Here is a 26919-nt window from a genome sequence, read left to right on the forward strand (position 1 = left end):
CATTTACTATTAATATTTATTTAACCTAATGGAGTGTGGCATATTAGCTTTTACAACCAAAATTTCAAGTGAAGTGGTTTTCTGTCAAAAGCTTCATTAAAAACCTGAGTGGAACAGTAAAGATATCAGGGCTCTAAATAAACATTTACCTTCTGGTTAGGATACTCTTGTAAGATTCAAAGTCCAATCGCTGCCCTGCTTATTTAAGAAGGATTTTTGCTGTTAGTACCTTTGGGCTTGGCTGTGAGCCTGAACTCTGTTTTACTCTGTGCAATCCAAGGAAGGTACAAGAAGGCAGCCCCATCTCCAAGGACTCACAGCACAAGTGCACGGTGTCACCATATTGTCACTTTGCTGACAGCTGCACAGCTTTTCAGGGATTACAGCTCCCAGCTGCTGCTGCTTCTGGAGGTTCCTGGGCTCCAGCTCAGTTGCAGTCACATATGGGATACCTGCAGTACCTGGTTTTTGCTCTCCAGCAGCCCTTGCTACACTGACAAGAGAATCTCCCTTCACTCAGCTTTCAGGCTAGAAATGGGTGTAATATGTAATTGGATGAGTGTGTAAAGGGCAAACCAAACTGACATTGGGCAGTGAGAGGTGTACCAGTGTCAGCAATCCATTAACATAACTGCTATTGATTTTATAGGCATGACCAGGGACCATTTCTAGGTGAATTTGACAGGTACCAATGAAAAAATCCCAGTGTGTGTTTATAAGCAGTTCATGGTCTTAGACCTCAGAAAAGTATCCCAGATGCTGAGAGGTTGCCTCTTCTGAAGTAGCTTTCTCTGCTTTGTTATTAATCAGCCTATCCAATTTGTGTCAGCAAACATCCAGCAAGACCTAGGATTGTGGTTTCTCCCACTTCAGCCTGCAGCCTTGACGTCTACCCTGTAACATCTTAGGCATGGGTAACAGAATTCATCAGGAAAGGTCTTTGGTTATGGGATAACTGAGCAAACAAAATTAAACTTTTGGCTTTCTAAATGATCTCAGAATATCTGTCAGCAGTGTACCATAAACACTGCTCCAAATAAAAGCTAGAGACTCAAACCTGCCTCCGCCTTAGGTTTTTCATATTGACAGGTATGCAGGAGATTAGAAAAGCTGGGTCTCACTTCTCAGCAGGATTTCACTAAAACTTCCTTATTCACTTCCAGTTAAAAAAAAAGATCAAATCTTCACAAATCTATAAGCATAAAATGAGTCCTGAGATATTTAGGAAATTGGCAGAAAAGAAACAGTGGCATAGATAATCAAGCTCTTGGTCATTAAGGGTTTTGGAGGGCAGAAGAGGGGAAGGGACTTGGAAGGGAATGAAAGGGAAATGTTAAGTATTACAACTGTATCATTGTTCCACAAAACTTTAACATAATGTTAATGAAAATGTTTATTTCAAATATTTTATTAATCAGCTGTTATACATAGAATACTCAAGAGCATTGTCTTTAATTCAAAGTCAGCTTTAACTGCTACAACAGTCATTCTTACTAACACAAGTAATTTAATTTAAATCAGAAGCTTTCACAGACATTGACTTAACGATCTACCCTAAAATGATACTTGTTTATGAGTGCCAATTTAGCAAGAGTTTAATAACAGTTCATGAACAAACACATTTCAAAGATAATGAAGAAAATCTCAAAATGTGTGGTTGATGAACACACATTGCAGCAATTGCATTAAGGTATTCTTACAATAAATGGAAGGAGAAGAAATGCGTTGTACTTTAACTCAAGAAACTGGAAACATTTGTCAAGGCTAAGTAGGAAAAAAAATTAAAAGGAAGTCAAAGGTATTCAAAAGAATGTAAATGGCTTTGTATTTTGTGTGGAAGAATGAAAACCTTTCGTAGAAGGAGACTGTGATGATCTCTGATCCTGTCCAAATGCAAATGAAAAACTAACATCATCTTTTCCATCTCCAAATGCATGAGAAGTTGATTCCGAGGGGAAGGGAAAGACAAATGCATCCTCATTTTCTGGTTTCCCAAAGAAGCTTCCTATGTGGAATACATATAATATTTGTTATTAGATTAAATCTGAGAGAATACTGCATTCAGCACATGCTTCTTTATTAACATATTGTGCCAATATCACCCTACTGTTGTGTGTTTATTGCTGCACCAGAGATGGTATTTCCAGGGGTTATTAGAATTGACATGGAATAAAGCGTGGAGCACTTGAATGGTTTAGAACAACAAAACACTTCTGCATGGTACCTTTTGCAACAGAGGTATTTGCAAACAGAATCTGCAAAAGTGTTTACTTAGAGAAAAATGTGATCAATCATTGAAATAACTGGACTTTTTCTTCTTTGTAAATCCTCTCCTTTTGCTTTAAACACACCTAACACTATCCCTATTTCTTTATTTCTCATACCTCTTCTTTTCCATGATACATCAGACATTTGAAGCCCAACATACGGGGCAAGATGTAGGCTAAAGACTTAGTTAAAACACAAATGAGCACAATAAACCACTGAGCTACATTATCACAACTGAACATCCTTTCAGAGAAAAGAGCTCTGTTAAGCTGGATCATGAGCCTGTCAGTCATAGGAACACAAGCAGAAGAGTACATCTGAGTTTCAGACTTACCAATATCTTCATGTGGGGACAGAGAGTTCAGGTTTCCCACAGAATAATTTTCCTCTGTCTGAAATGTAAACAAATTCTTTATTTAACAAGTGAGAAAGGCAAAAAGTAAACTTTAATGCTGATATGTATTTGCTTTAGTGAGAAAAGCACTGTCTCAGTGAATGTCAGCAGTCTTTACAAAATCTGGATTTAAAGGTATTTATCAGTCCCTATAGTTGCAAGGTAAGTTCTTTGATCAAATGGGTTTTATGGTATTTGCATGCAGCTGCAAACACCCTTCCTCCATTCTTCTAGGGAAAAAGAAGACTGATAACAGTCCAAAAGCTGACCCGACTTACTGCTGGTTTTTTAAACTAAAAATATTAAAAATTATTCAAATCTGCGACATTTTATAAAATCACCAAGCAACAGCACAAATAATTCCTACTGAATAGGGCCTCATATTGGGAGAAAGAGTAGCAGGATAACCACTTGTCACTTTATAATGAGTTCTTAGATTTAAAATAGATACTGAAGCCCCTCAAAACTCTCATCTAACTTCAAAGAATCCCAGATCTGCTACAGCCTGGTAAATTCTTGGTTTCTGCTGCTGAGCAGGCACAACACAGTGTGGGCTCTGACAGCACAGGGTGACTAAAAACCCACCTCATTCCTAAACAATTCACAAACCACACACCAGTGTGTTCTCTCCTACACACAGTTCATGCTATGAGATATCAACCACAGGTATCTTGCCAAACCCAGAATAAAATGGTGCTTTCGTTTCAAAATCCCTGCTTCAGCTTCCAGCCAGTAACCACAAGACTGAGCACACCCCCTGCAACAGGAGCTACCTGGGCTCAGATCCCTCATTTGCATAATGGATTTTGGATCCACAGTCCCCAGTGATACCTAAGCCCTGTCCTACGTACACATTTATCCTGGATCCATAATTATCTACCTCATAGCCCAGGAGAGGAAAATTAGTCTAGAGCACTGGAGTTAGGGAATCTGCAAAGAAAATGGAAGACCTGGATTCCACTCCCTGATCCATTTAGTTGCCTGCCTAGCTCCTCCATTTGAGTATAGCTAATCCATATTTGCTGTTCAGTAACCCTAACAGATTGTCCTTTCTTCCCTTCTCACTGTTCTTCACTTCATTAAGACAAAACCACACATGAGAAGCATGTGAATTGTGAAGTCTGCTAGAGAACTTGAATTTTGCACTGTAACACTGAACCAGGAGCCTTCTGGTGAACTGAGTCACTGTATATTTGCACATGATCCATATGAGAGAGATTCATTCTTGGTTAGAAGTCATCATAGAGGGATTGTCAGGAAAATTGTCAGGAAGGGAATTAAACATTTTCAAAGAACACCAAGCTTAAAAGTAACCAAGACATTTAAAAAATATTTGCTGCAAAGATAACCAATCTGAAAAACCTCATTCAGTGTCAATGCTGTTTTGTTTACACATTTTGCTTTGTGGAAATGTAATATTCACAATTAATCATTTTTACCTCATCAGATGAATTTTGTGCTCCAAACAGAGAAGAACCAAATAAATTAAAGCCAGGCGACTTCTGGGAGAAGTTCATGTGAGAAAAGAAAGCAGGAGATTTTGATGTTCCTTCCTCACAACCTAAATTTTGAATGCTGTAAATACAGAAAGATAGAAACTATATTAAGTTTTTAAATTACGTAGGTGGCTTTTTTTCCTTCTATTTTTTCCTGTTTCTCTTTTTTCACTTTTTTTACATCCCCATAGCTTCCATCAATAATTGCTTTTTTTATCACAGAACAGATAACACAATTCTTTATAGTAAAGGGAGGTGGTATTCTTACCAAATCCATGCCCTCTTAACAAAAAAATCAAAAAGCCTGTTAAAGATCGAAATCAGAGTGATAAATATTACTGCAGGAAAAGACAATGTGCCTCATATATTTCTAAGCAAAGTACTGATTATTCAAAACAGCTTCAACTGGAAATAATACTTTAAGAAAAAACACTTAATAAATACCAAGCACAACCCAGGAAAAAAAATCTGAAAATTTTCAGAAGAGTTTTCTAGAAAATTATTTCACTAGTATCTTTCAAAAAGAGCAGAAATACTTATACAGTAAGCGTGAATACAACTTTTTGCTCAGAATAAAAACAAAAGTTGAAATCATACGAGTCAAATAGAAATGTTTTTGAGAAGTGTGGGTTTTTCCCCTTTAAGTCAGGTGTTTTAGGAGCTCTTAAGAAAGGTTCTGCACTGTCTTCTTCTGTGTCAGGATTATCTTCATTTGGCTTAAAGCCTGTGTGCACATCCTATTAAAAATAAATAAACAATGTTTGTAACATAAAACATTTCCCAAAATATCATTAGTCCTTTTAACTATAAATATATGTTCTCTGTTACTTAACTATGTTATTTAACTATAAATATGTTCTCAGGAGCCAGCACTGAGCCTGTTTATTTATAGTTCTGTGCAAGAAGTGAGTTTTAAATGCAGACTTTTTTCAAAACGTTTGATCAGCTCACATAAATGAAAATTTTATTAACCCATTGACACTTTACCAATTTCTGAGACTTGCTTCTTGCCAACTGAATCAAATATGTCAAAATACTTTGACTAATCTAAATAAACTTTTTATTTATGACATAAGAAATGCTTTTCTTACTTGAGGTATGAACGAACAGTCCATATGCTCATGTGCTTCTTCATCAACATGTTTGGCCTCCTGGCTTGCTGCACAAAAAAGACAGCACTGCCTGTATTATAACAGCATTTTAAACAGACACATAAAGATGACATTTTGGGAGAGAATCCTTGAGAAAAGTTCACTAGCTTGGCATTGCTAATGGTAAGGAAGTGTTCTGACTGTGGTTTTCTTAAGAACCCACTTTGTGGCTCTGTCCTAACAATTACCTCTTGTTCTGCCACTCGTTGCTGTCAAAGCATTACTCATGCTGCTGCTTGTGGTTTGGTGTGTTCTTCAAACCTGCCCATTGTTCCCTAGAGTGCTGTGTTTGTCTACCCCAGCTATTACCCTCTGAGAGTGCTAATAGTCAATAGAAACCAGGTGGAAACAATATAAAAAGCACATCCATGTGACAGTGATGAAGTGTAGTTTAAAGAACTGGGCAAGAGTCAGGATGAGAAATGAGAAGAAACATTATCACACTTTCTGCTGTCAGAGTTTCTACTCCAAGCTTCAGACTGTGCTATGTCTCAGGCACTGTGGGTTATGTTTCTATGTTTCAGTGTTCTCTTTGTAAAAAAATCTAGGCTATAATCTTTTCCATTTATCTAAATTAGAAGTTCTATTAGAAAAACAAATACTTAAAGTGCAGCTCAATTCCTTGTAATTTCAAAAACTACAGATGTATTTGTAACTACCCTGACTTTTTTCTGTAAGCATTCTGCATGTTTTTCTCCAGTTAATTTTCATCTTTAATAAACTTGATCTGATTCTTCAAGGTACCTAAATTACTGGGTTTATTATATTTCTTTTCTTTGCATTTTCTCATGCCTTCTGGCTAGATGCTAAGACTGGATTTCATTTTACAATGGTAAGTGCAGACTAAATACCACACTACTGAGCAGTTAATTCTCTATTTGAATTAGGACTCTGACTCTCTGCCATACTCAAATTTTGAGCCAAACAATCAATGTGAAAAATAAATGCAAATTGTGGCCCTCTCAATGCCAGAATGAATATCTGGTCCCTAGAATATCATAGTTTATAACTATATGATCCAACCTTGTAAAAAAAAAAAAAAATGACAGTAGTACTTTACCCATTACTTCATTTTCACTCTCAAACTGTTGATTGGAAGTCAACTGCTTTGGAAGATCTGACAGTCTAAAAGACAAAGTTTAATGTTTGTCTAAATGTGAATTATTTCCATAAACCCCAGCCTCAAGAATGAAAACTATTTTATTAATGAAAAGTTACCTGAATTTCTCTTGTTTTTTTATGCTTACTATTGATGGAACTTGGGTGATTTGTGAGTGATTAGTCGCTGCAGTGTCAATAATAATCTAAAAGACAGAAAAAACTCAAATGAGGTAGCAAGTGCAATTGTCACTTCAACAATATCACTCTGATTTCTCCTTAGACTGTGGAAATCCCTTCTTTTAACTGGAAATTAAGGATCAGACAATGTAAAAACTTTTTCTTTGTTTCACCTGCATTTTGACAGCATGGTACCCTGTATGTGCTAATTTTTTAATGAAGTCTTAGTCACAGCACTGATAACTAAATGTGATTAATTTCTGTAACACCAATAGTGCAATGCCATTTACAAACTTCATGCAGATTTATTGCTGCTCCAGCCTTGTTGCTTGTGCTTGGGAGCACAGAAAGAGCTGGGGCCAGGCCTGGCTCTGCCTCTGAGCATCCACATCAGTCTCAACCAGCACAGGTCTCATGTGAGGATTCAAAGACTGCAGAAAACATGAAAATACTCCCACCTCAGAGGCTTTCATCAGAGCAGAAGCAATCACTCTTCTATGTAGCATATATTTGTGCCTTACAGGCAGGGCGAGGAATCTATGCCTCAGCATCAAATAACACATTATTTTACAGGGAGTGTCTAGTTCTTGTTTATTTTTAATTAAGAAATGTATTAAACTGAATTCTATTCAGGGTAGGGGACAAAAGAGCTGGTTCTGCAGAATCTGCCTGCCATTCAACTCCTGCAGTGTACAGTACACCTTTACTGAAGCATAGCAATCTTCTTTCTTCCAACCTTTGTATTTTTCCTCAGACTCCATCTTCTTTTCCTTGTTGCCATCACCCTTTCTTAAAGTTCTCTTAACCTTGACTTACTGCTTCCTACAATTGTCTAAGTGCAATTCTAGGTCCCAGACTCCCAGCCTCATCTCTAGATTACCCTGGCAACAGCCCTTCCATCATTCTCATCATGTCCAACCCCCTAAGCCAGTCACGAATCAGAGTTGCTTGAAATTTCTTCTGGTCTTGTCCCACTCAGTCCTGTCACTGTCCTTCATCTTGTCTTGTGATGAAGGCTTTGTCTTCCACACAGGCGTCACTCTAAACTATTTAGTGATTCACTCACCTCAATCTTCATTTCCCTTGTAATCCTTAAGAAAATCACAACTGGTTATGCTAACTTTTTTACCTGATTTTTTGTTGTCCATTAAATCTTGATTTTAAATAGATCCAATGAACTGTCCCTTAGAAAGATGGTTTAGAGATAGAAACTTGCCCAAGTTCCTGCACAGCAAACACAGTTACAAACTCTTCTACCCCTTATGGCCTTACCTCCTCTGATTTCTCCATTTGATACTTTAACAATCTATTGCTCCTATGAATGGTCTCACATTCATAGGAATCACCATGAAACTATTGGCAATTTTCACAACTTTGCAAGTTGTACCTCCAGCTTTCTTCTGGATTAGTTTATTTTATTTGAATAAAAAATATTGTATCTGAATAAAGCTACAATTCACCATTTCAAAAATGTCATAGTAAATATATTCTTATGGGAGAGATATAGAAAATAGAGTTGTAGGCTCCTGCAGTGCACCAAGGAGTGCTGTTCATGGTTTTATTCCTGTCAGCCCAGATTTCTGTTTCTAGTCAAGCCTCACAATGGAGCTGTTAGCTGTGGGCTGTCCTGTACACTCAGTCCTTTATGAAACCCTTCATTATGGAGTAGATGACTCATGATTCATCAGTAACAGAAGATTCTGATTCTCCTTTGGAATTCCAAATATTTGCTACATACAGAATCTACAGAGGTGATTTTAAATCTCTGTTATAAAAAAGGAATTGGTAAGATGGTCCACCTCGATTTTGGCTTTAGAATGCACTTTGTAAGAACATAGATATTTTTAGAATGGAAAGGTACCAAAGAAAGATTTTTTTTCTGTGATTACCAAGCAAATGCAGATTATCATGATTATCAATTTACAGTGCTAACAGGTTTTATGTAAGATACAATACCATCAAGTGTATTTTAAGTGTTTTAAATTTAAACAACCACATAAAACAGACTATATAACTTCTTATTTTTACCAGTGGGAGAGCAACACACCTGTGATAAATTTTCTGCAAGACTGGAGGAACTGCTGGTGGCCACTGAAAGTTCTGCTGCTTTCTCTTTTTCTCTTCTCCCTAAATTTACAAATATTACATAATATTGTCAATAAGATGAAGTATCCAAAGCAAGGCACTGTTAAACAGAATTTGGGAACAAACCTTATAAATTTTCCTTTTAATAGAGAGCAAAAAGAAACTCATCACAAAGTATGAAAGTATCAAATGAATAATAGTTGTTTAATATTTACTGTACTTACATTACTATTTAATGCAAACAGTATAAAGGTATTTTAGATTTGAGATCAAATTGTTTTCAGATGCTTCTGACAGCACACAATGTGTGTATCTGTCATGTTACTTTACTCATTGCACAGATAAGGGAGAAATCAGACACACAAGATTTCCAGAACATAAAAAAAGGTAAGCACCCAACTTCCATTGACAGCCTGGCTTCAACTATAAGTAGTTCAGCAGTTCACTAGATTTGTTATCATCACTTTGCCATTCTTTTGCACAAAAACAACCCAAAATGCTCACTAAAGTCATTGAACACACTGCACCTGTTTCTGGTCTTTGCTTTGAGGATCTAAAACTCTGCACAGACTGGACAAATTTCCAAGGAATGCGTGGGACATGCAATGTTTTATAGAGATGATGTTTCTCCTTTGGCAAGGATGGATGTTCACTCTCTTCAAACACCCTAAACAAATTTAAATTAAAAAGAAAAATTAATCATTGCAAAAGAAAAGAAATTATAAAATATAACTGCTTCAAATAAGTGGAATTCTCAAGGAGATTGGATGTTGTCAACCAGTAGCTGATAAAAATGAGGTTTTCTTTAAATAATATCAGAGAGAGAATATCTCTGAAAAAGAAGCCATAAAAGGAGTAATAAGCTAATCATAAGGACGTTGTTGGCTTAAATTTGTCGGTACCAAAGAAAAGTATTAGTATTGTGGAGTTTTACACTTTAATCAAAGTGCCTCATTATTGTAGTTCTGAAATCACATTTTCACATTTAAAACAACTTTTTCTGTCTCTGAGATTGTCTGGAATACTCACACTACACATACACAAAAGAGAAAACTGCAGCAAGTGTTTTCACTTGTGGGGTAATTATCTGTGTAGGGTAAATAGCCTTTACAGCGCAGAAAGACAAAGGTTAGCAGAACAATGAAGAGTAAAGTGGCTGTTTGGCACAGGAACATTTACTATTTTTTAGAATAATGAGTTCTATTTTATTTTCTCTCTGGCATTCCTGCTTAGTGCCTCTGTGCTTCTAGCTACAACATCTGGTTTCTAGTTGACTGAACAATGCTGTTCGGAACAAATGAAGATCTGAGTCAATCTTTTTGTTCTTCTTGGAATTCTCCATAAACAGAAATAAGATAAAATATAGGATACACTTGATAAGATAGTGTGGCGTAAAATTAGCAACACTAATTAAAAAACACCACTGAGAAGCACTGGCTAAATGTAAGGACCTGACACATTAAATTCATATGCATACATGTGAACTGTGTGAACTGTGCTCTCATAAAACCCTGAAAGCACCTCAGCCAAGTGTCTCTGATGAAAAGGACATTATTTTATCTCTATTTTCTCTTGCAGTTACATTTATACCTGGTGCTGTGCTGGACTGAGACTGAACAAAGTGTACAAAACATCTACCACCTAAAAAACTGAAAACCAAAGTAAATCTTTCAGTTACATCAGTTCTAGATAAACCTGTGTTAAGAATGAATACTACAGAAAACAAGATGTGTGTGGCTGGTGTATCTGTAAATTCAGATGCAGGGAGTCAAAAGCAGTATTGAAATATAAACCATTAACATCTTCTCTGACATTAATTAATACTACTGGGAGAAAAATAAAACTGCATCATGAAGCTCAAGACAATCCAAATTGCAGCAACAAAAATAATAATTTGTCTTCTTTTTCTACTTCATTCTTAGTAGACATCTGAGTAGATAAAAACTCTTCCTCCTGATCCATACTGCAGGGGTTTTTTAAAGTGCAAAGAGAAAAACAAAATAAATTGACATTTCCTTAGTAGTATTTTCTTCTCTGTAGCATAAAGAAACCCAAGGATTAATATTAATTTCCACTACAAGAATCAAGTGTATCTCATTATACATATGAAGAATCACACCGCTTCTGTGGTATTTACAGTTGCTGAAACCACATTCAGTATTCTCATCAGGAGCATTCTTTTGAGTTGGCTCTTCATATATGTTTACATTAGATATCCAGAAACAACTTAGTAAGTACTTTTCTAAGATTTGTATTATCAAGTTTTTGCTTTGACCAGTAGAAGTCAATCACTTCTGATGCAAAGATGCTGCAAGTACTGCAATAATCCACCATTATTGCAAGTATTGCAATAATCTCTTTTATGTGAAGATGTAGCAAAAAGCTTTCATTTGGAAAGTAAGAGACAAAATTAATACATGACAAATAGGAAAGGAATTTCAGAGTCCTGGAATTAAATCTCTCCCAACCATTTTACAAAAAATAGAGAGTGAACACTATATATGCCATAGCACAGCTCAACTACCAGCCTTTCTATGTAAGAAATGGAATATCTAATTGAGAAATCAAGGCCAGAGCTTCAAAAGAGTTGATCCTGTGTGGTGATTGAGGAGAACTCTTGCTTTGAAAATTAAACTGTGGTGCTTGTCAAGGAAATTAAACTGTGGTGCTTGCATGTAACTGGTGAGCTATGAATCAGTGTCAAGAGCTCGTAAGAGCAGAGGAATCTGTGTTTTCCACTCCTTACCAGCAGCTGGCCAGACCCAAGTGATGCAAACAATGTTCCAGGCTTTTTAAAGGACCAGTCCTCACTGCCATCCTGCTGCCCCGGGCAGAACATGTATATCAGCATGTATTAATTGGCTTGTAAGTTGGCTTCTGGGCTTGAAGCCTTCTAAAGCTTTTCATGGATATTAATCTGTACAGTGTTCTGCCCAGTGTTTTCATTCCTCTCTTTAGTTCTTTCCCTTGGTGCTGCTGGTTTCATGCTGGTCTGGACTACTTCATGGAGAATCACAATACAATTCCCTTTTATTTCTTCTTCTTTTGTGACAGAAGATGAAGATATCTCCCTTCTTCACAAAGATTTTTTGCTCAGTAGTAACTTTGTAGTGGCTGCTGGACAACTCAAAAGAAGCTCCTGCCTTTGGTACCCACATTCTGCTGTTGTATTTTTGCACATTGCTTTTAGTTTGCAAAGGTTTTATTTCCTATGGCTCATTTTCTCAATACACAGTTTCTGTGTGGGGTTTTTTTCCTAGAGGTTTTTTTTTTGTTTGTTTATTTTACAGCTTCATAATACACCCATTTTTAACACCAGTAGTTACTTAGGCAGTCACTACCACGCTTTCTAGTGAAGGCTTTTTTAATACACTGATGTCAGAAAATATATTAAGAAACCAATTTCATGCCATTTTCTACAAGCCTTTATGTTGTGGAACATACACAACTTCAGGTGAAGGTAGAAGCAAGACTCCGTGACAGGAAAATAAATGTACAAATGGCAGGTCTGGAAGGGCACCCTATGGACTCCTTACCACGAGGAGCCTCACTGAGAGATTCTTACACCTCCTACCCAGAGCATGGATCTCTGCCTCTTACAGCAGGTCTTTAACTGGTATTTTGTGTTCTGCAGACTGAACACACATGGGTTTCTTCAAAAATTCAAAGAGAATGCTTTCCATCTTTTTTTTTTACCTTGTCTTAAAACCAGGGGGATTTCTTGTTTCCCCATATTTCTGTTCTTGCCAATTACAAAAATCTTACATGAGAAGGTAAAATGGGTGCAAAGGCTACACCACAAAGAAATGATCACCTGTGAAAAAAATCTTAGGAATTACTAAAATTACATTTTTTATAGATATGTTCCACTAAAGGCCTATTTAAAACCCTAAAAGTATTCTTTTTCAAGCACACCATAATATAAAATCACTTAGACAAAGTCTTTCAGATACCTTTTTGCTTTAAAATGGATTTTGGTCTAAAAGTGCCAGCTCAACAGGAGATATTTCAACATTCACAAGGACTCCAGATAAGTGCAAGATAGTCCTCATGGTGATTTTCAGTCATTGTAATTGAGCTCAAATTAAAGTGAGTCCCAGATGTAAATGATCACTGACCAATTTACTAAGCCATTAATCCTGTCTATGAAACTTTCACTCATGCTTGTTTTTAAGAACTAAATTAAGAGTTAAATTTCTTAAGTAGTTCAGAGGTGAAGACAACTGACATGTGGAACTCTGACTTCTTTTCCAAAGATATATATTTAGTAGAGTTAATGTTATTTTATCTCTGACTGCACAGTCACAGTAGTTGCATTAAAAACTACTCACACAGATCTCTCAGCAGTAGCTGAGGAGAAAATGCTTCTACAAAGTATTTTTATAGCATGTGTCCAGATACATTGAGCTTCCAAGAATCAAAACTTGTCACTATCTTAACCCCCAGAAAAATAAAACTTTTTAAATTACATAATTTAATCACATGACCAGAATTAGAGAAGCTTGCCAGTCCTTATTTAACAACAATCTGTGTTTTGTAGCAGTCTTTGTGTAAATACTGATGTAGTATTCTGGATAAAAGCAAGGGAAAAAATAATTTTGAAGTGTACCTTTCTTTAAATTTTTGTGGCTTCTCAAGACTTTTCTGATTTTTTCCTTCAATTTTTTCAGAATTATTTTGATCTTCTTTAGTCTCTTTGAAGCTCTTAAAAGATAAAGAACAAACGGCATAAAAATTGACAAAACTTGAAGCATTTTAGCTACATGCTGCAAAAGTTTTCTAAACCTGACGGCTCAGTGCTCAGTAGTAGTTTTTGTAGCCAAAAGGTTATGAAGAAATAAGGAGAACAAGGTTAAAAAGAGGCAATATTTTTCGTTGGATCAACTGTAACTACTGCAATAAACACAGAAGTTTTGGAGCATGGGTCTAAATGTCAGGACCTGGAGCTCTTTACATGGTCTCTTTCACAACTATGAACAAATTCACCACATCCCTTCTTCCTGTCTGTTTACACAGCATAAACCACATTGGGAACTTCAACCTGGATCTAGGAGTGTCAAACAGGATCACAGAATAGAAATAGAAAAAACACCTGTGCAAAACATACTGCTATCAACACGAGGCAGTAAAGGAGTCCTTGATCATCTGCTCCAGGCAGATGGGTAAAAGCACCCAGATGCAATGCCATGACATTTACTAAAATTTTACAAGATTGGGCTACTCAGGCTTAGAAGAGACCTTTTATAGAGGAGTAGGTCCAAATTCTGTACTGATAAAATCCCTCTGATTCTCCCTTTGGAATCAGCATTTCTCCTAGTCAATCAGCCAGTTTTATTCCTGGGTGTTACATACCCACATATGTATTTTGGTGAAAAAAAAAATAAGGGGAGAAGGAATTTCCATTATTCTTATTGTAAAGCATACTTAGTTAAATACAAACCCTTAAAAACCTAGTAGGACCTGTGAAAGCTGCACACTCAAGCCCTGGGGCTCACTGAGGAGTGGCCCTGATCTATTTTCAAGTGTATTCTCCTGAGCTGACACCAAAGTCATCGTGGCACGGTGCCTTAGCAGAAGCTGCAGAGAGGAAGCTGTAAGAGCCTTCACATTCATGGACCCCTCTGCTCTAAGCAAACACGTGTGGTGCCACAGAAATGTAATTATAAGGCTGAGATCATCCTGTTGGTCTGTGAGCTTGAAAATACACTACTTTTTTGATGTTTCAGAAAATGTAACAACGCTACGTATGACCACATATATAATACATATTTATATAATTTAAAATTAATATACAGTTACCTCTTTTAAGCAGTCAATTTTTGTTTTTAATTCTTCTGCTTCTTTTTCCAGTTTGATGGTTTCCTGTGCAGCAGCTTCAGCAAGCTGCAAGGTTTCCTGTGTTTTTTTCCTCATAGAGGCACTTCCATGTCATGGAATATATTTTACAACAATGTATTTTATCAAGCAAGGGATGCCATCAGATCCCTGACTTCTCTATGCCATAACACAAATTCTAGAGGTACAGGAAGCTCTGATAAATCTGCATTTCCTTGGCAAATCTTCAACTCTAACTTCTATTAAGCTTCTCCTAAATGAAGCAGTTTGATGGATATGTTATTAAATGAAATTTTGTATTCTTTCCCCAAAATGCTCCCATAAATTCAAACTGAATAGCTGAATTTGACCTCCAGTTTCCTCACAGAGAAATGCCAATGCTGCCACTCTAAACATAAATATATAAATAATTACTGTATTTTCTAATAGAAAGTTGTGATAGGTAAATATAAAACTCCTTTCCTGACAACTGAACAAACACTAGAAATCAAGGATACATGTGTACAGCCCAATCATTTATGGATGTAAAAGGAACAGCCTCTGCAAAGATAAAATTTGCTTTCAGATCATTAACTAACAAATCAATTTTCTTAAACAAGTACAAGACAAATTAATAGATCAGGAACATTTATCTTGGCTTAGTACAGATAACAAAAATTGCAGTATAACAGTAATGGCATTAAAAAGAGCATTGAAAAGTGATGCAAATTAAATTTATAATTTTGAGAGGCTCGATCTAAAGAAATCTTTGAACTTTTTACCCCAAGAAGTTCAGTGACAAAGCTCTCCCCATTACATTTATGGCTCAGAGGAAGCACTATCAGTATGTATAATCTAAATTCTTATTTGCTACAGGTTTTGGGGTTTTTTTTCTAAAAATGGTGTGATGAAGAGAATGTATTTTATTAGCTTAAAGGAAACTTCAGAAAATTGGAGGTTTTCTGCATGACACTTTTGATGTGCAGTGCACTGCCAAAAGGCTTTATTACAAAAGCATTGACAATAGCAGTACCCAGGATATCCAAGCAAGCATCTTCTTTCCATTTGTATTTTTCAAGGCGTTTCAAAACTCTCTTTTGAATTTCTTCAACTTCTTCCTTTTTTTGGTAATACTTCTGGGCAAGAGCAGTTTCTGTATATTTTTTGTGCTGTTCCTCCAAAGTCATTCTACACTGGGTTATGAAATCCTCATATATTTTCCTATAAAGATACATGCAATTTAATTTTTTTCCCAAGAAACCATTGTTTATAAGAAAAAAAACATATAAATTTGTGGCATCTGCTCAGTCAATTTGCTGCCATCATAGGAAGAAAAGTCAGATTATATTTAATATGGCAATATTTGGCTTTAATTTTTTTATTTCCCAGCTATATTCAAGGAAGACTGTGCTGTATGTAACAGAGAATAGTCATGATGTAAAAACCAGCCAAATCTCCCTGTTCTGAAGGGAATGTAGACCATACTACATTCAAAGGCAGCCTGGTAGATGACAAACGTGTTTTTGCCTGTGTAATTATCATGAAACTCATGGCAGGCCAAAGTCTCTGCTGGTGCATGTTGGCACAATTCCATCAGTTTCAGTGGAGCTGGATCAAAGTCACAGTGGAAGAGAATTTGGCCAAACCTCCCATATTTAGAGCAGTCTGGTGCAACACTGGACTAAGAACTGCCTCCAAGGAGATGCTGAGTAATCTCTGTTTGACTCAGGGAAGCCTTGAACACACACATCAGTCACACTGAAACAACAGGACTATTCATACTTAAGGTTAAGCAAACACTTAAATGTTTAAGTGGCAAAGAGCCAGAATGTTCAGCTTCTTGTGGGGATGCCTTGTAAATTAATGTTACACTAAATGTAACTTCACTGACATCATGTGAGCACATAGCTATGAATTACTGGAGTAGGCAACATCAATTAATGCAGGAAAAGCTTATGTGAATAATGAAGAGGCAAATTTTTTAAAATTAAATTATTAATACACCTAAGGATTAGCAAGAATTTCCTTTATGGAAAAAACTATGGTGTATAAAAGCAATTAAATCCAGAAACCCATTTCTTAACCTGCCCCTACATTAAGGAACAGCTTGCAAAGCACATGGGACTTCCCTTTAAGGAACACATTTTATCTCAAACTGCTATTTATCATTTAACTGCAGCATGACTGAAAGGCTGCACTTGAGAGTCCTGGCTGCCCACTGGCTGTGCCATGTAATGGCAGAGAGAAAAACTTATGTCTAAATTCAATACAAAATCTTCTGCTCTTACAAAAGGAAAACAAATTCACAAGGCAAAACACAGTCAGATTCTAATTTTCGAATCAAACTACACTCCAAGCAACAGTTCCTGTTAAATGGAATGTTAAAATTTAGGGGAGAGAAGTTGTAGGTCAACACTGTGAATTGATATTTCCCAAATTTCACATAGAAAATTACACTAATCTATGTGGTTTTCTACACAGGTGGTCTTAGGAATCTAATTTTTTTTTATTTACTTAATATTTCTGTATACTGTACAAATTTTTTCAGATATGAAATATGAAAAATATTCAGTTCTATTTAATTAAATAGATGTTACAGGAATAACTGATCAAAAATAAATTTGCTAATAAACTCAGAATGCATTACAAATAGATTTAAATCATAAATATAAATAAGTAAAATAATTTGTTGTAACAGGTGCATTTCAAGTTTGTGAATATAATCCTAAAACTTCATATTCTTTTCCCAAAATCTATTTTTCACAGATAATATTTGTGGCCATATATAGTATAGTAGTCCTAAGTAATCATGACTATTTTTAATATTTTCTCCAAGTAATTTACATCCTGCAGTTCATGCAGATAACACAGACTATGTAGAATTCACCACTGTTCAGATTAATCAGAAAAAGTTTTAATCTAATTACAACAGGAAAAGGGCAGCACTCCCAACCCCCTGAACATTATGTGGATAGCAATTTATTACTTTTTCCTTCTTCATATCGCTTATTTTCAGGATGAACTTCCAGCTCATAAATGCATTCTTATATGTTCTTGAAACCAATAACAACAAAAAAATGTGGACCATTTTATAAACCTCCATTATAAGTGCCTAATTAAACATGAACTGATCTGCCCATCTTTAAAACACATCTTTCCATCTAAAGCAGCATGTCCTCAGTGCCCCCAAATGCCAGAAGAAAAAGAACATTCAACTCATAAAGTTCTAAAGACACTTATTTTTTTTCCTAATTTAAATATCTAGAATTTACTGAATGCACATCTTGCTGACTTGAACATATCATCAAATGCTTTCATGCAGAGAGACTATATTTGGGGTATAGTTTTTAAAAAATGCATGAATTAAATTTATTTTGTGATTTGTACTTATGATGTCTTACAATTAAGCTCAGGAAAACAGATCAAACACTTTCATGTTGGAACTGAAACTAGTTATCTAAAGAAGCAATTTAAAAGTAATGCTTCTTTGGCTTGTCAGCTCAAATTAGTGAAAGCCAAAAAGGCTTAATCATATACTCATAGAAAGCAAATTTAGCCTTATTTTTCACCAAATTTAGAGCTCTGAACAGGAAGAAGAAAGATAAGCTACTAAGTGAGTTAATTAAAGGCTCTCAGGCATGCTGTTTCTGCTGTCTTGGGCAACTGGCAAAAAGAATGATTACAAAAATCTCAAAGCCAATGTTTTAAATTACCTAAATTTACAACTCTTAACTGGTATTTAGTTATCTGGAGGGGTCTGCCATGACTTCTGCACCACAGGGCCAGCAGCCTCCAGCCCCTTACAGGCAGAGCAGGGCAGGTGAGCAGCCTCCCTAAACCGGAGATCAGTTTTACTTTGTTCAGTAAAATTTTGGAGGGCTACCTTGGCACAGCACCTTTGAAACATTTCTGTGAGAATCTTCAGGGTCTGTTTTTATTTCATTGACTGTAGGCAGCTACATTGCACAATTCATCATTTATTTTAAATGCCAAGTCTAACTAATGAAGATGAAATATTCCACTCACTGAAGAGAATTGAATTTGCAATTAATGCTGACTAGAAGCCTGCCCACAACTAGTCTTAAAATTATTTTAGACCAGGTTTTCTGAGCCACTTACTCATTTTTCAGGACCTAAGACTGAATTTGAATGCTTTGTGGTTATTTTGAAGAATATACAACAGTATACAAAAACTTGATTTGTATATTCTGATAATGCTATGCAATTTATATCCAAAAATAAGGAAAATAATAGAATTATCTGAATGCTTCTAACTGTTACCTGAAAACATTAATTGTTTTTATTTATTGGGCTTTTCTTGAAACTATAGGCAACTGTACAATGTTCTGAAAAATTGTAATAGGCATTCAGGAAGCAACAGAGTTTCAAGAATTCGTATTTTATCATACAAAATAAAATATTATCTCATAGTAATGTAAACAAAAAATTCTTTCAATTATTCAGTCACTTATAAGTGACTATAAACTGAAAAGTTTGCAACAATTTTTTCCTGCAGACAGCACTAGTTTTGCAGATCAGTTTAGTCAGTACAACTGCTAGACACCTTATCTCATGTGATCATAGATACCTCTCGCTTTCTGTAGCTTCCTCTAAAACTTTCATTTCAGTTTTCAAATATTCTCCATGCTCTTTAAGAATTGTATAGGTGGGCTTCCAGCTGTGGACAAAGTAAACAAAAAAATAAAAGTATATTAGTGGTCTTTCTTAGTAAAAAAAACATTTAGAAAAGAAAAGGCCTAGTTACTTTAGATAGCTTAGAAATGATTTATTAATTTTTTGAAAGTTAAATACAAATAGGTTTAGTACAGAAATCTTTTGCAGGCATACATTTATTTTATTAACATTTTAAACCTGCAAATTCAAGAAAAAAGAAAATATTTAAAATTAAGAAACATTACAAAGCACTTTTTAAGAAATTAATGGAATGAACTTCACAAGTTTTTTGAGCTAATGCTAAGTAATCTAAATCCATTTTAGGTCCTCAACACATCACCATCAATAAATCCTTTAGATATGTTGAATCTTCTTGTTGGAGACACCCACAACTTCATTCTCACCAGTATCACCAGCACCCATCTCACACCTAAATGCAAGCAGCAGTTACAAACTCAGAATTCCCTCCATTTGGTAAGCAAGTCCTGCTCAGAAGGCATCAGTGACTTTCCTGCAGCAGGATGCTGTAGATGGCACTGAGGGCAGAGCAGCTTCATGGAACACTCAGGACTATTGGAAGAGCAGGACTTTCTCAACATCCAGGCATTAGAGATACCTCTGCCTTGGATATGGGAATACCAGAAAAACAAGTAGATAGATTTTGTGATTCAAGTGAAAATTCAGATGTGATCTCTAGGAGAAGCATATTCAAAAGTTTTTGAAAATAAAAAATCCTGTCTGGAAAAAAAAAGGTATAAGAAGTATGAACCACTCCAGCACTCCTGGCACAAATTGTTGGACACCACTGGTGATTAAAAGTGGAACGACAAAATGTTGCTTCACCATATCTACTGCAAATTCAGCAGGAAGCTGAATTTCAAAAGAGTCAGATTTTTGCAAAAGCAGAAACCAACATACTTAGATTAAAAAGCACTTGCACACCAGACACTGTTATGTTCTTTTACTCAGAAAACTCCATTAATTTCTTCAGAAGGAAAAAAAAACTGAGATGTAAAATTCATAGAGACTTTATTAATCAGAGCACAAGCCATGTTGTGAGTTACATTTTTTGTTCACATCTATTCTGTGGATGTGGAAAAAACATGTGATACAAGAACAGTGGTTTGTGAACACAACCAGGCACGCAGGATTCAAGCAGCTCATTTACTTGTTTGCAAAATGCATCACTGTCTTATGGATGTCCTTGGTAGTATCACATTTATTTGTCCTTCTTTTCATCAGCCAGAGAATAGAAAATATCTTTAACCACACTACTCTGAAAGCAATAAAATTATCTTGTAGTCTGTCTTGGGACAAGACAACAGTTTCTTTTCCTAACTAACAACATTCTGAGTTCATGTGGCTTTTTTTAAATTATCTTCTATTTCCATTAAATCCCACCATCCTTGCATCCAAATTTAAAAATCATAAGAGAAACAATAAAATTTGAATCAGTTCCCTCAGCAGCAGCATTTCACCCCTTCTTACTGCTCTGGGATCAACATTTCTAGTTTGAATCCTTCAAGAAACTAAATATTAGCAAAATGTCATCACTTGTCTAAAAATATGTTAAAAATATGTTTCATTTGGGTCATTTTCTGTCTTCAGGTCTTTTTTACATAGACCAGTATGGATTTCTTCAGAAAACACAGTATTATCCCAATACATCTATCCCATATATCATATTTTCTCTAGACTTGCTGAATATAAGAATCTTGTATTTTGTTCAAAGTCTTTGAACCTGCTTCAATGTACTCATAATGTCTTGCAACCCAGACAAAACGTTGTTTCTCTGAGAGCTCTATAGAGCTCTATCACTGGCAATTAGTCAGCTGTGAGGTTGATTGTGACTCCAAAACAGTATCTGAATTTACTAAACCAACATTAGAATCATGTCCAGTATAGATGCAGTGTCAACTAGAATAAATTTTAGAAGTTTGGGGTGATTCTACAGTGTAAGTGCTCTAATTGTCTGATCTTATAGCCAGGGCTTGTTTATTGAAGTTTTCAGTCTGTCGTTAAATGACATTTCCAATAATTTAAGACACAAAGTCTCTACTCTTCTGCAAGCATTGTCCTTCTATGAATACATGTATTCATTAATGAGTCACTTCTCATTTTCAGTCTCTTTACACTAATGCCATTAATTATTCTTTGTAGGACTTGAGCCAAAACCCATTGAATTAAATGATTAAAATTTAGATCAGATCCTTAGTTCTACCCTTAATTTTTTACTCCTTCATTTGCATCATTTAACAGTTTGTCATTTGCAAACAGATTTGCAGCTTCAAAAAGATATCAAAGGAAGCAGTGTGGATAGTTTCATAAACTTGTGTAAGTGTTCATTCTATACTACACTGGAGGCAAGATCATAATGTAATGGAAAAATAGAATTTTTGTACCAAGGTCAGATCTTTTCCCAACTCATTTAATGGTAAACCTACAAATCAGTATTGAATGGCAATTCATTCAAATAAGCCAGCCACTACACTCACTTTATTCACTAATGATTCCATTCTTTCTTTTTCTTTCTGAGAGTTAAAAATAAAGCTAGAAAGAACCCCAATGCCATCTTTACTTCCCTCTTTATTCTCAGAAACACCCACATTCTCCACTCACATTGTAAAAAAAATTCTAATGTATGGCATAGATATTTTTATTGAAGTACTTACTTTTAGATATAGAATTGTAAGAAATCAAAACAGATTTTGCCAACAAATCTCCAGCTTCTCAGGAACTAGTCAGATTGTGGAGAAATGGAAAACTCTGCTGAATTTTGTCACCTGGGACAAACTCTCTGTATTGTCAAATATAGATCTGCCTTGTCAGCTACCCTTGCAAACACCTGAAGTTTTAATTTTTAAAAATTACAGGAAGATAAAACTCCTTGTAGCTAAACTGTGTCTTGGAAAGCTTCTAATTGCTAAGATCCAAAAGCAATCAGCATTTAAAACTTGAACTAATTATCTGATACAAACATTTATGCAAGGAAAACTCTGAATGGCAGCCCATTGCATTCATCCAAAGATTGTGCCAAATTTTGCAGTCTGGAGCAAAAGTGATACTGGAATCTGCCAGCAGAAGCACACACATGTGTATGGAGAGGCAGTTATGGCACATGTTGTGTGAAAATAAGTATAGAACAAAAAGTAACTTGAGACATGTTGTGAAGAAAGAATAGAAATGTTCAGTTTTAGGAAGTCTTTTTTTTTAACAGCATTCTTAATATTGGTCAAAACTCAGATGCATCCAGCTGTAGAAAAATTATGCTTCTATTACCTTACTACATGAATACTTTAGCATGCTGCAAAGATAGTACCTGTGATCTTCTAAAAACTGGGGATTTTAATGAAAACTAACCCAAAACTAAATGTAGTCTGCTTTTCTAGAACTCTTCTTCAGCAGATGGGTAATACTGTAATTTTTATACCTAAAGATTTACAGTTTTTAAGAAAACAGGAGAATAATAAAGTTTTCTTTAACATCACTGCTGTCAGAACACACCCACACATATTTTTTCCTTCCTTCCTCACTGACTTCCTTAATGCCAGCCACAGCTCAGAGTTCAGGCTCTTTCATACTCACGCATCACAGAGCTTCTTGCTGCTCTCATTCTGCTTTTGTAAATCAGCAAGTGCCTCATTGCCTTTTTTTATATTTTCCTCCAACCAAGCAATTTGATTCTTCTTTTCTGCAATTTTTGCAGTGCACACTGAAATTAAAAAATAAATTTTAAAGTATATTAATGCATTTTCAACAAATCCATGAAATAAAATGACTACATTTAGAATGATTAAAAATTCCTTCCAAAAAACTTCATCATGCCAGGTGAGTGGACAGCCTGCAGTTAAGCAAGGTAACAACAAAGGGAGTCAAAACATAGGGATTTTCAGCTGTGTGGTGAGTACTTCAATTATCATCTCATACTGTGAGACTGCCATGATTTGTGCTGCTTCTGAATCCCCAGTCTGTATAGAACTGAAGTAACTGTTAGTGGTATTCCCCAGTTCAGTGTTCCCACTGAAACACCCCTCACTCTCTAGCCAGAACCAGGAGATTCTTTCAAACATTTGTTTTCTTTTGCAGAAGCCCAGAACGTCAAATATTCTGAGTGGGAAAGCTGACTACAATAAAGGAAAAATAAAATCATCACAAAAGGCATATAAGCAATTAGTGGAAAACAGAAAGAGAAAAATCAAAATAAAAAGGAATTTTACTCAATGTAGGAATGTAACATCTGATAAATTGGTATAGGACACAGGTTAATTAATTAAAAAGTGCATTATGGCAGTTTCACAAGGACTATGATATTTGTGAAGATTCTTAAGGCAAAAATCTTAATTCTGCGTCTTCTGACAGCAGACAGCTGATAACTCTTTCTGAATGAGTGGCTAGAGAAGAATCCATGTAATTTAACATAATCAGTGCTCTCTTCACAAGTAAAAGCTGTCAGAGCTATCATGCATGCTCACCTTGTAATGCAACAGGCACAACTTGGTGAATTTTTTTTCTCTGCATTTTTTATTCTTTTTTTCTATGGAAGATTTTAGATTTAACAGTGCTAAATCATCCCTTGCTATCACTGCTGCCCTGAAGCACTAAATGCCATAGTAGGTGGCCCTACATAGAAGTCAATCATATCCTGCCCTTTCCTCATCTACTCCATAGGGAAGAGCATCTTAGTGATGCAAGGTGGGTCTTGAGTAGTTGGGATTACTGCTCTGGAGTTTCAGTTCATCCTGAATTTTGGCTCTGGTTTTGCACTACTTGCTACATATTAATTTTCAACAGCATCTATAGCACCTGCATTTATAACAGAAAATAAACCACTTCCCACAGAGAAATATCAGTCAGTGAAAAGCAAAAATTTCTCAATGTAATTTAATATCTTGGCTTATCCTTGGGCTATCTTCAGTCTCTTAATATTTTCAATATCTAAAGTCAGTAACTTGAATGAAGCATAAATATTGGACAACTGACATGGCTTCATTTCAGTAAATAAACAGCTGAGTATGGCAGAACCCTGTAGCCGACTTTTTGAGATTTACCAAAATGTAACATAACATCATTAACAAAATATACACTTCACATTTAGTACTTTTTACTAAACTTTACTAAAGTTTTAGATAAACACTTCTGTGAGCTGTTCAACTCACCCTGTGAGATCCATCTCACCCAGTGTTAGTAGTGCAGGGACCTTCTCCAGAGCAGCACACCCTTGGCTGCAGCTACACCCAGCTGAGACAAGCTGACACTTCTAAAGTTTACTTTATCTAACCCACTTCAAACTGTTTCTTCAGGATAAAGTAAATCCCACCCTAAAAGTGCCTGTTTCCCTCCACTGGTAAGAAAGGGACTGTAGCCAAATAGCCTGATAAATCTCACACCAAAAGTCCAAGGCTAAATGCTACAGCTGTTCATCTGCCAAGAAATACTCACATAGAGATAAAATTACATCACTGTTACTATATTTTGCTAAGTTTTTGGAAGACTTAACCTAAACTGCTAAAAGCCTGAGTGTTGGCTGTGTGTTTACACATATTTAGGTATCTCTGAACACAAAAGAAGCTATGCCATGTTACTACACAGCCTTCAGATTTTCCCTAAGAGCACTTACCCTAAGCCTGCATAAATGTTAAGAAAAGCCTTATCTCTAAGGTTCAGTTGTGTGACTGGAGAGTTAAAACAGAGTCCAAGGTGTGTCAGATTTAGTGTTACAGGTGTTTTCATGTTTAAGGTGTTTCAATTTAATTGTGACAATCTTCTTAATGAATAAGTACTTGGACGTATCAGTGAAGATTATTAGAAATGTTATAATCAAAAAGAACACCAATTAGCACCAATTAGACCAGAATTTTCTCTTCTGCTTTTTTTTTTTTCTTTTTCTTTCTTTTTTTTTTTTAATGGAGGTTATGTGCTTGAATATCTACCTACGAAGTACCAGAGGTGAGCACAGATGTTCTCAGATTGTGGTAGAGAAACTATTCTTCAGACATGAAGCGATTCCACATAGTAGCATGGTTAAAAAAATCAGTCCAGACATAAGTCCATATTATTGTGTTGTCTGTAAGCCCTGGGAGAGAGCAAATTTGATGCAGAGCAAGACTTTCTCTTTGGGTTTACTGTTTTGAATTTCAAATAAAATAACCAGCTGCTTGATTGCAGAAAAAGAAGAACAAGGCTTGAGTACGTAGTAGCAACAGAGAGAACTTTCATTATTTTAAGGAAATAGAAAGAGAGAAGATGCAGTGAGGCAGAGGTCCAAATCTGGAAAGAACAAAAAACATGAAGAAAGAAAGGGAGGCAAGTGGCAGATGTATTGAGCAAGCACAGCTGAATCAAAGGGCTGCCAGTGACTGTGAGGAGCTGCCGAGTCAGAGCAGGAAATGGCGCAGCATGAAACTGGCTGTCCATGAGGCAGCTGAGCAGCCTCAGCTAAAAGTCGCGAGCAAAAGCAAAGTCTGCTGGGGAGAATGAGCGAGTATTGATGGCTAAAGATGAGGCAGGGTGAGAGCAGGACACGGGACAGCTTCCATTGTTTATCCCGCTTCCGCCCCCGAGACACAGAGCATGTCCCAGGGTTGATGAAACAAAACCAGTGTTCAGCATCCAGTAAAATGATAATTTGTCACTACTCACAATTTATCTGGTGATCCACATGTTCCTTAGCACTGCGGTTTTTTTCTATCTGGGAAGCTTAAGAAGAAAATTAACCCTTAATTATATACATATATATGAGTGGAGCTGTGAAACAAACATGCTGTGCAGCATTAATTCCACAAACTCTGATTAACAATTATTTTAGCAAAATATCTAAATAGAAATTTTACTATTAAATAGCTGTCAGGACTCCTCTCCACAGCCTCACAGCTAACATTATACAAGCAAAGAACAAAAGCTTAATATTATACATTTATTTGGAGTTAGTATAACTATTTAAAAGCAGAAAATATCACTGTATGCAGTGCATAAGTAATTGTTAATAAAAAATGTATGATATAATGACCTACCAAGCTTGACCAGAATTTTGTCCAAGTTGGTCGAAACGTCGTCACTCATTGCTTAAACTTCAAAAGAAAAATGCAATTCAAGGATTTACACAGTCAAAAGCCTTGTTGATACAATAAACAAGCCAAAATTGCAAGACAATACCACACATTTTAACATAAAAGGGAGAAAAGTAGTTTTAACTGCATTTGAATTACTATCTAGTGGAACCAAATTTCCCACTAATGGTGGTAAGGGATTTGTAAGAGTCTAAACCACGGTTAGGGAGAAAGGACATATATAATTTAGGTAAAGCGTTGCTCCTGGAGCAGTTCTGTTCGAGAGGCTTAATGTTCTCAAAAGGCAATGAAGAATGCAAGGAGAGACGTTTGTCTACAAAATGTGTAGCCCGTATTCCAGCTGGTTATTAAGCCCATGGACTGCAGTGCTGCTGATGGAAAGGCTCCTGTAGCATCTGCACACTCCTCCTGTACAACCACCAAGTCCATTTAAATCAAAGGTGTGGGAATGTTAAGTGTGATTAAAGACGATATTCTCACTAAATGGAAAATGGATTGTTACAAATACTTTCTTTTGTTTGTACCATGCTGCTGTGTGCAGAAATTCAGTTTTTAGAGCTGGGGGATGCTGGCGATCTCTAAAAGGGATGCAAACACCGTTCATCAGGATGCTCTGGACACAGCTCGTTAGCTCTGGTGCATTAACAGTGAGCGAAGTCGGCCGGGCTTTAATTGTCCCACGGTGTCTTCCT

General features: G+C 36.0%; 1 protein-coding gene across 1 annotated transcript; it reads right to left on the reverse strand.

Annotated features, from left to right (window-relative positions):
• Nucleotides 1-1802: 1802 nt before the first annotated feature.
• LOC110484082 (protein SIX6OS1) lies at nucleotides 1803-26919 on the reverse strand. The gene is made up of 18 exons (XM_077783761.1): nucleotides 26752-26919; nucleotides 26171-26227; nucleotides 25800-25856; nucleotides 22746-22872; nucleotides 19075-19164; nucleotides 15520-15707; nucleotides 15005-15047; nucleotides 14472-14592; nucleotides 13282-13376; nucleotides 9200-9339; nucleotides 8635-8714; nucleotides 6528-6613; nucleotides 6370-6434; nucleotides 5250-5317; nucleotides 4756-4895; nucleotides 4102-4237; nucleotides 2603-2660; nucleotides 1803-2005 (listed from the first exon to the last, which is right to left on the reverse strand). Exons 2-18 carry the CDS (start codon nucleotides 26217-26219, stop codon nucleotides 1803-1805), a joined length of 1746 nt encoding a protein of 581 aa, XP_077639887.1. The 5' UTR covers nucleotides 26220-26227; nucleotides 26752-26919.

This window comes from Lonchura striata, chromosome 6 (assembly GCF_046129695.1).
Source record: "Lonchura striata isolate bLonStr1 chromosome 6, bLonStr1.mat, whole genome shotgun sequence".
In the NCBI taxonomy this organism is placed as follows: domain Eukaryota; kingdom Metazoa; phylum Chordata; class Aves; order Passeriformes; family Estrildidae; genus Lonchura; species Lonchura striata.

Bases quoted from the DNA above. Each gene is read 5' to 3' on its own strand.
- LOC110484082 (XM_077783761.1), bottom strand. From the start codon at position 26,219: ATGAGTGACGACGTTTCGACCAACTTGGACAAAATTCTGGTCAAGCTT. The intron at 6,614-8,634 runs GTGTGTTGCTCT...TCTGTCTTTTAG, and splicing joins TTGCAGAAAATTTATCACAG to ATTATTATTGACACTGCAGC. The intron at 4,238-4,755 runs GTATGATTTCAA...CTGTATTTACAG, and splicing joins AAAACATTTCTATTTGACTC to CATTCAAAATTTAGGTTGTG.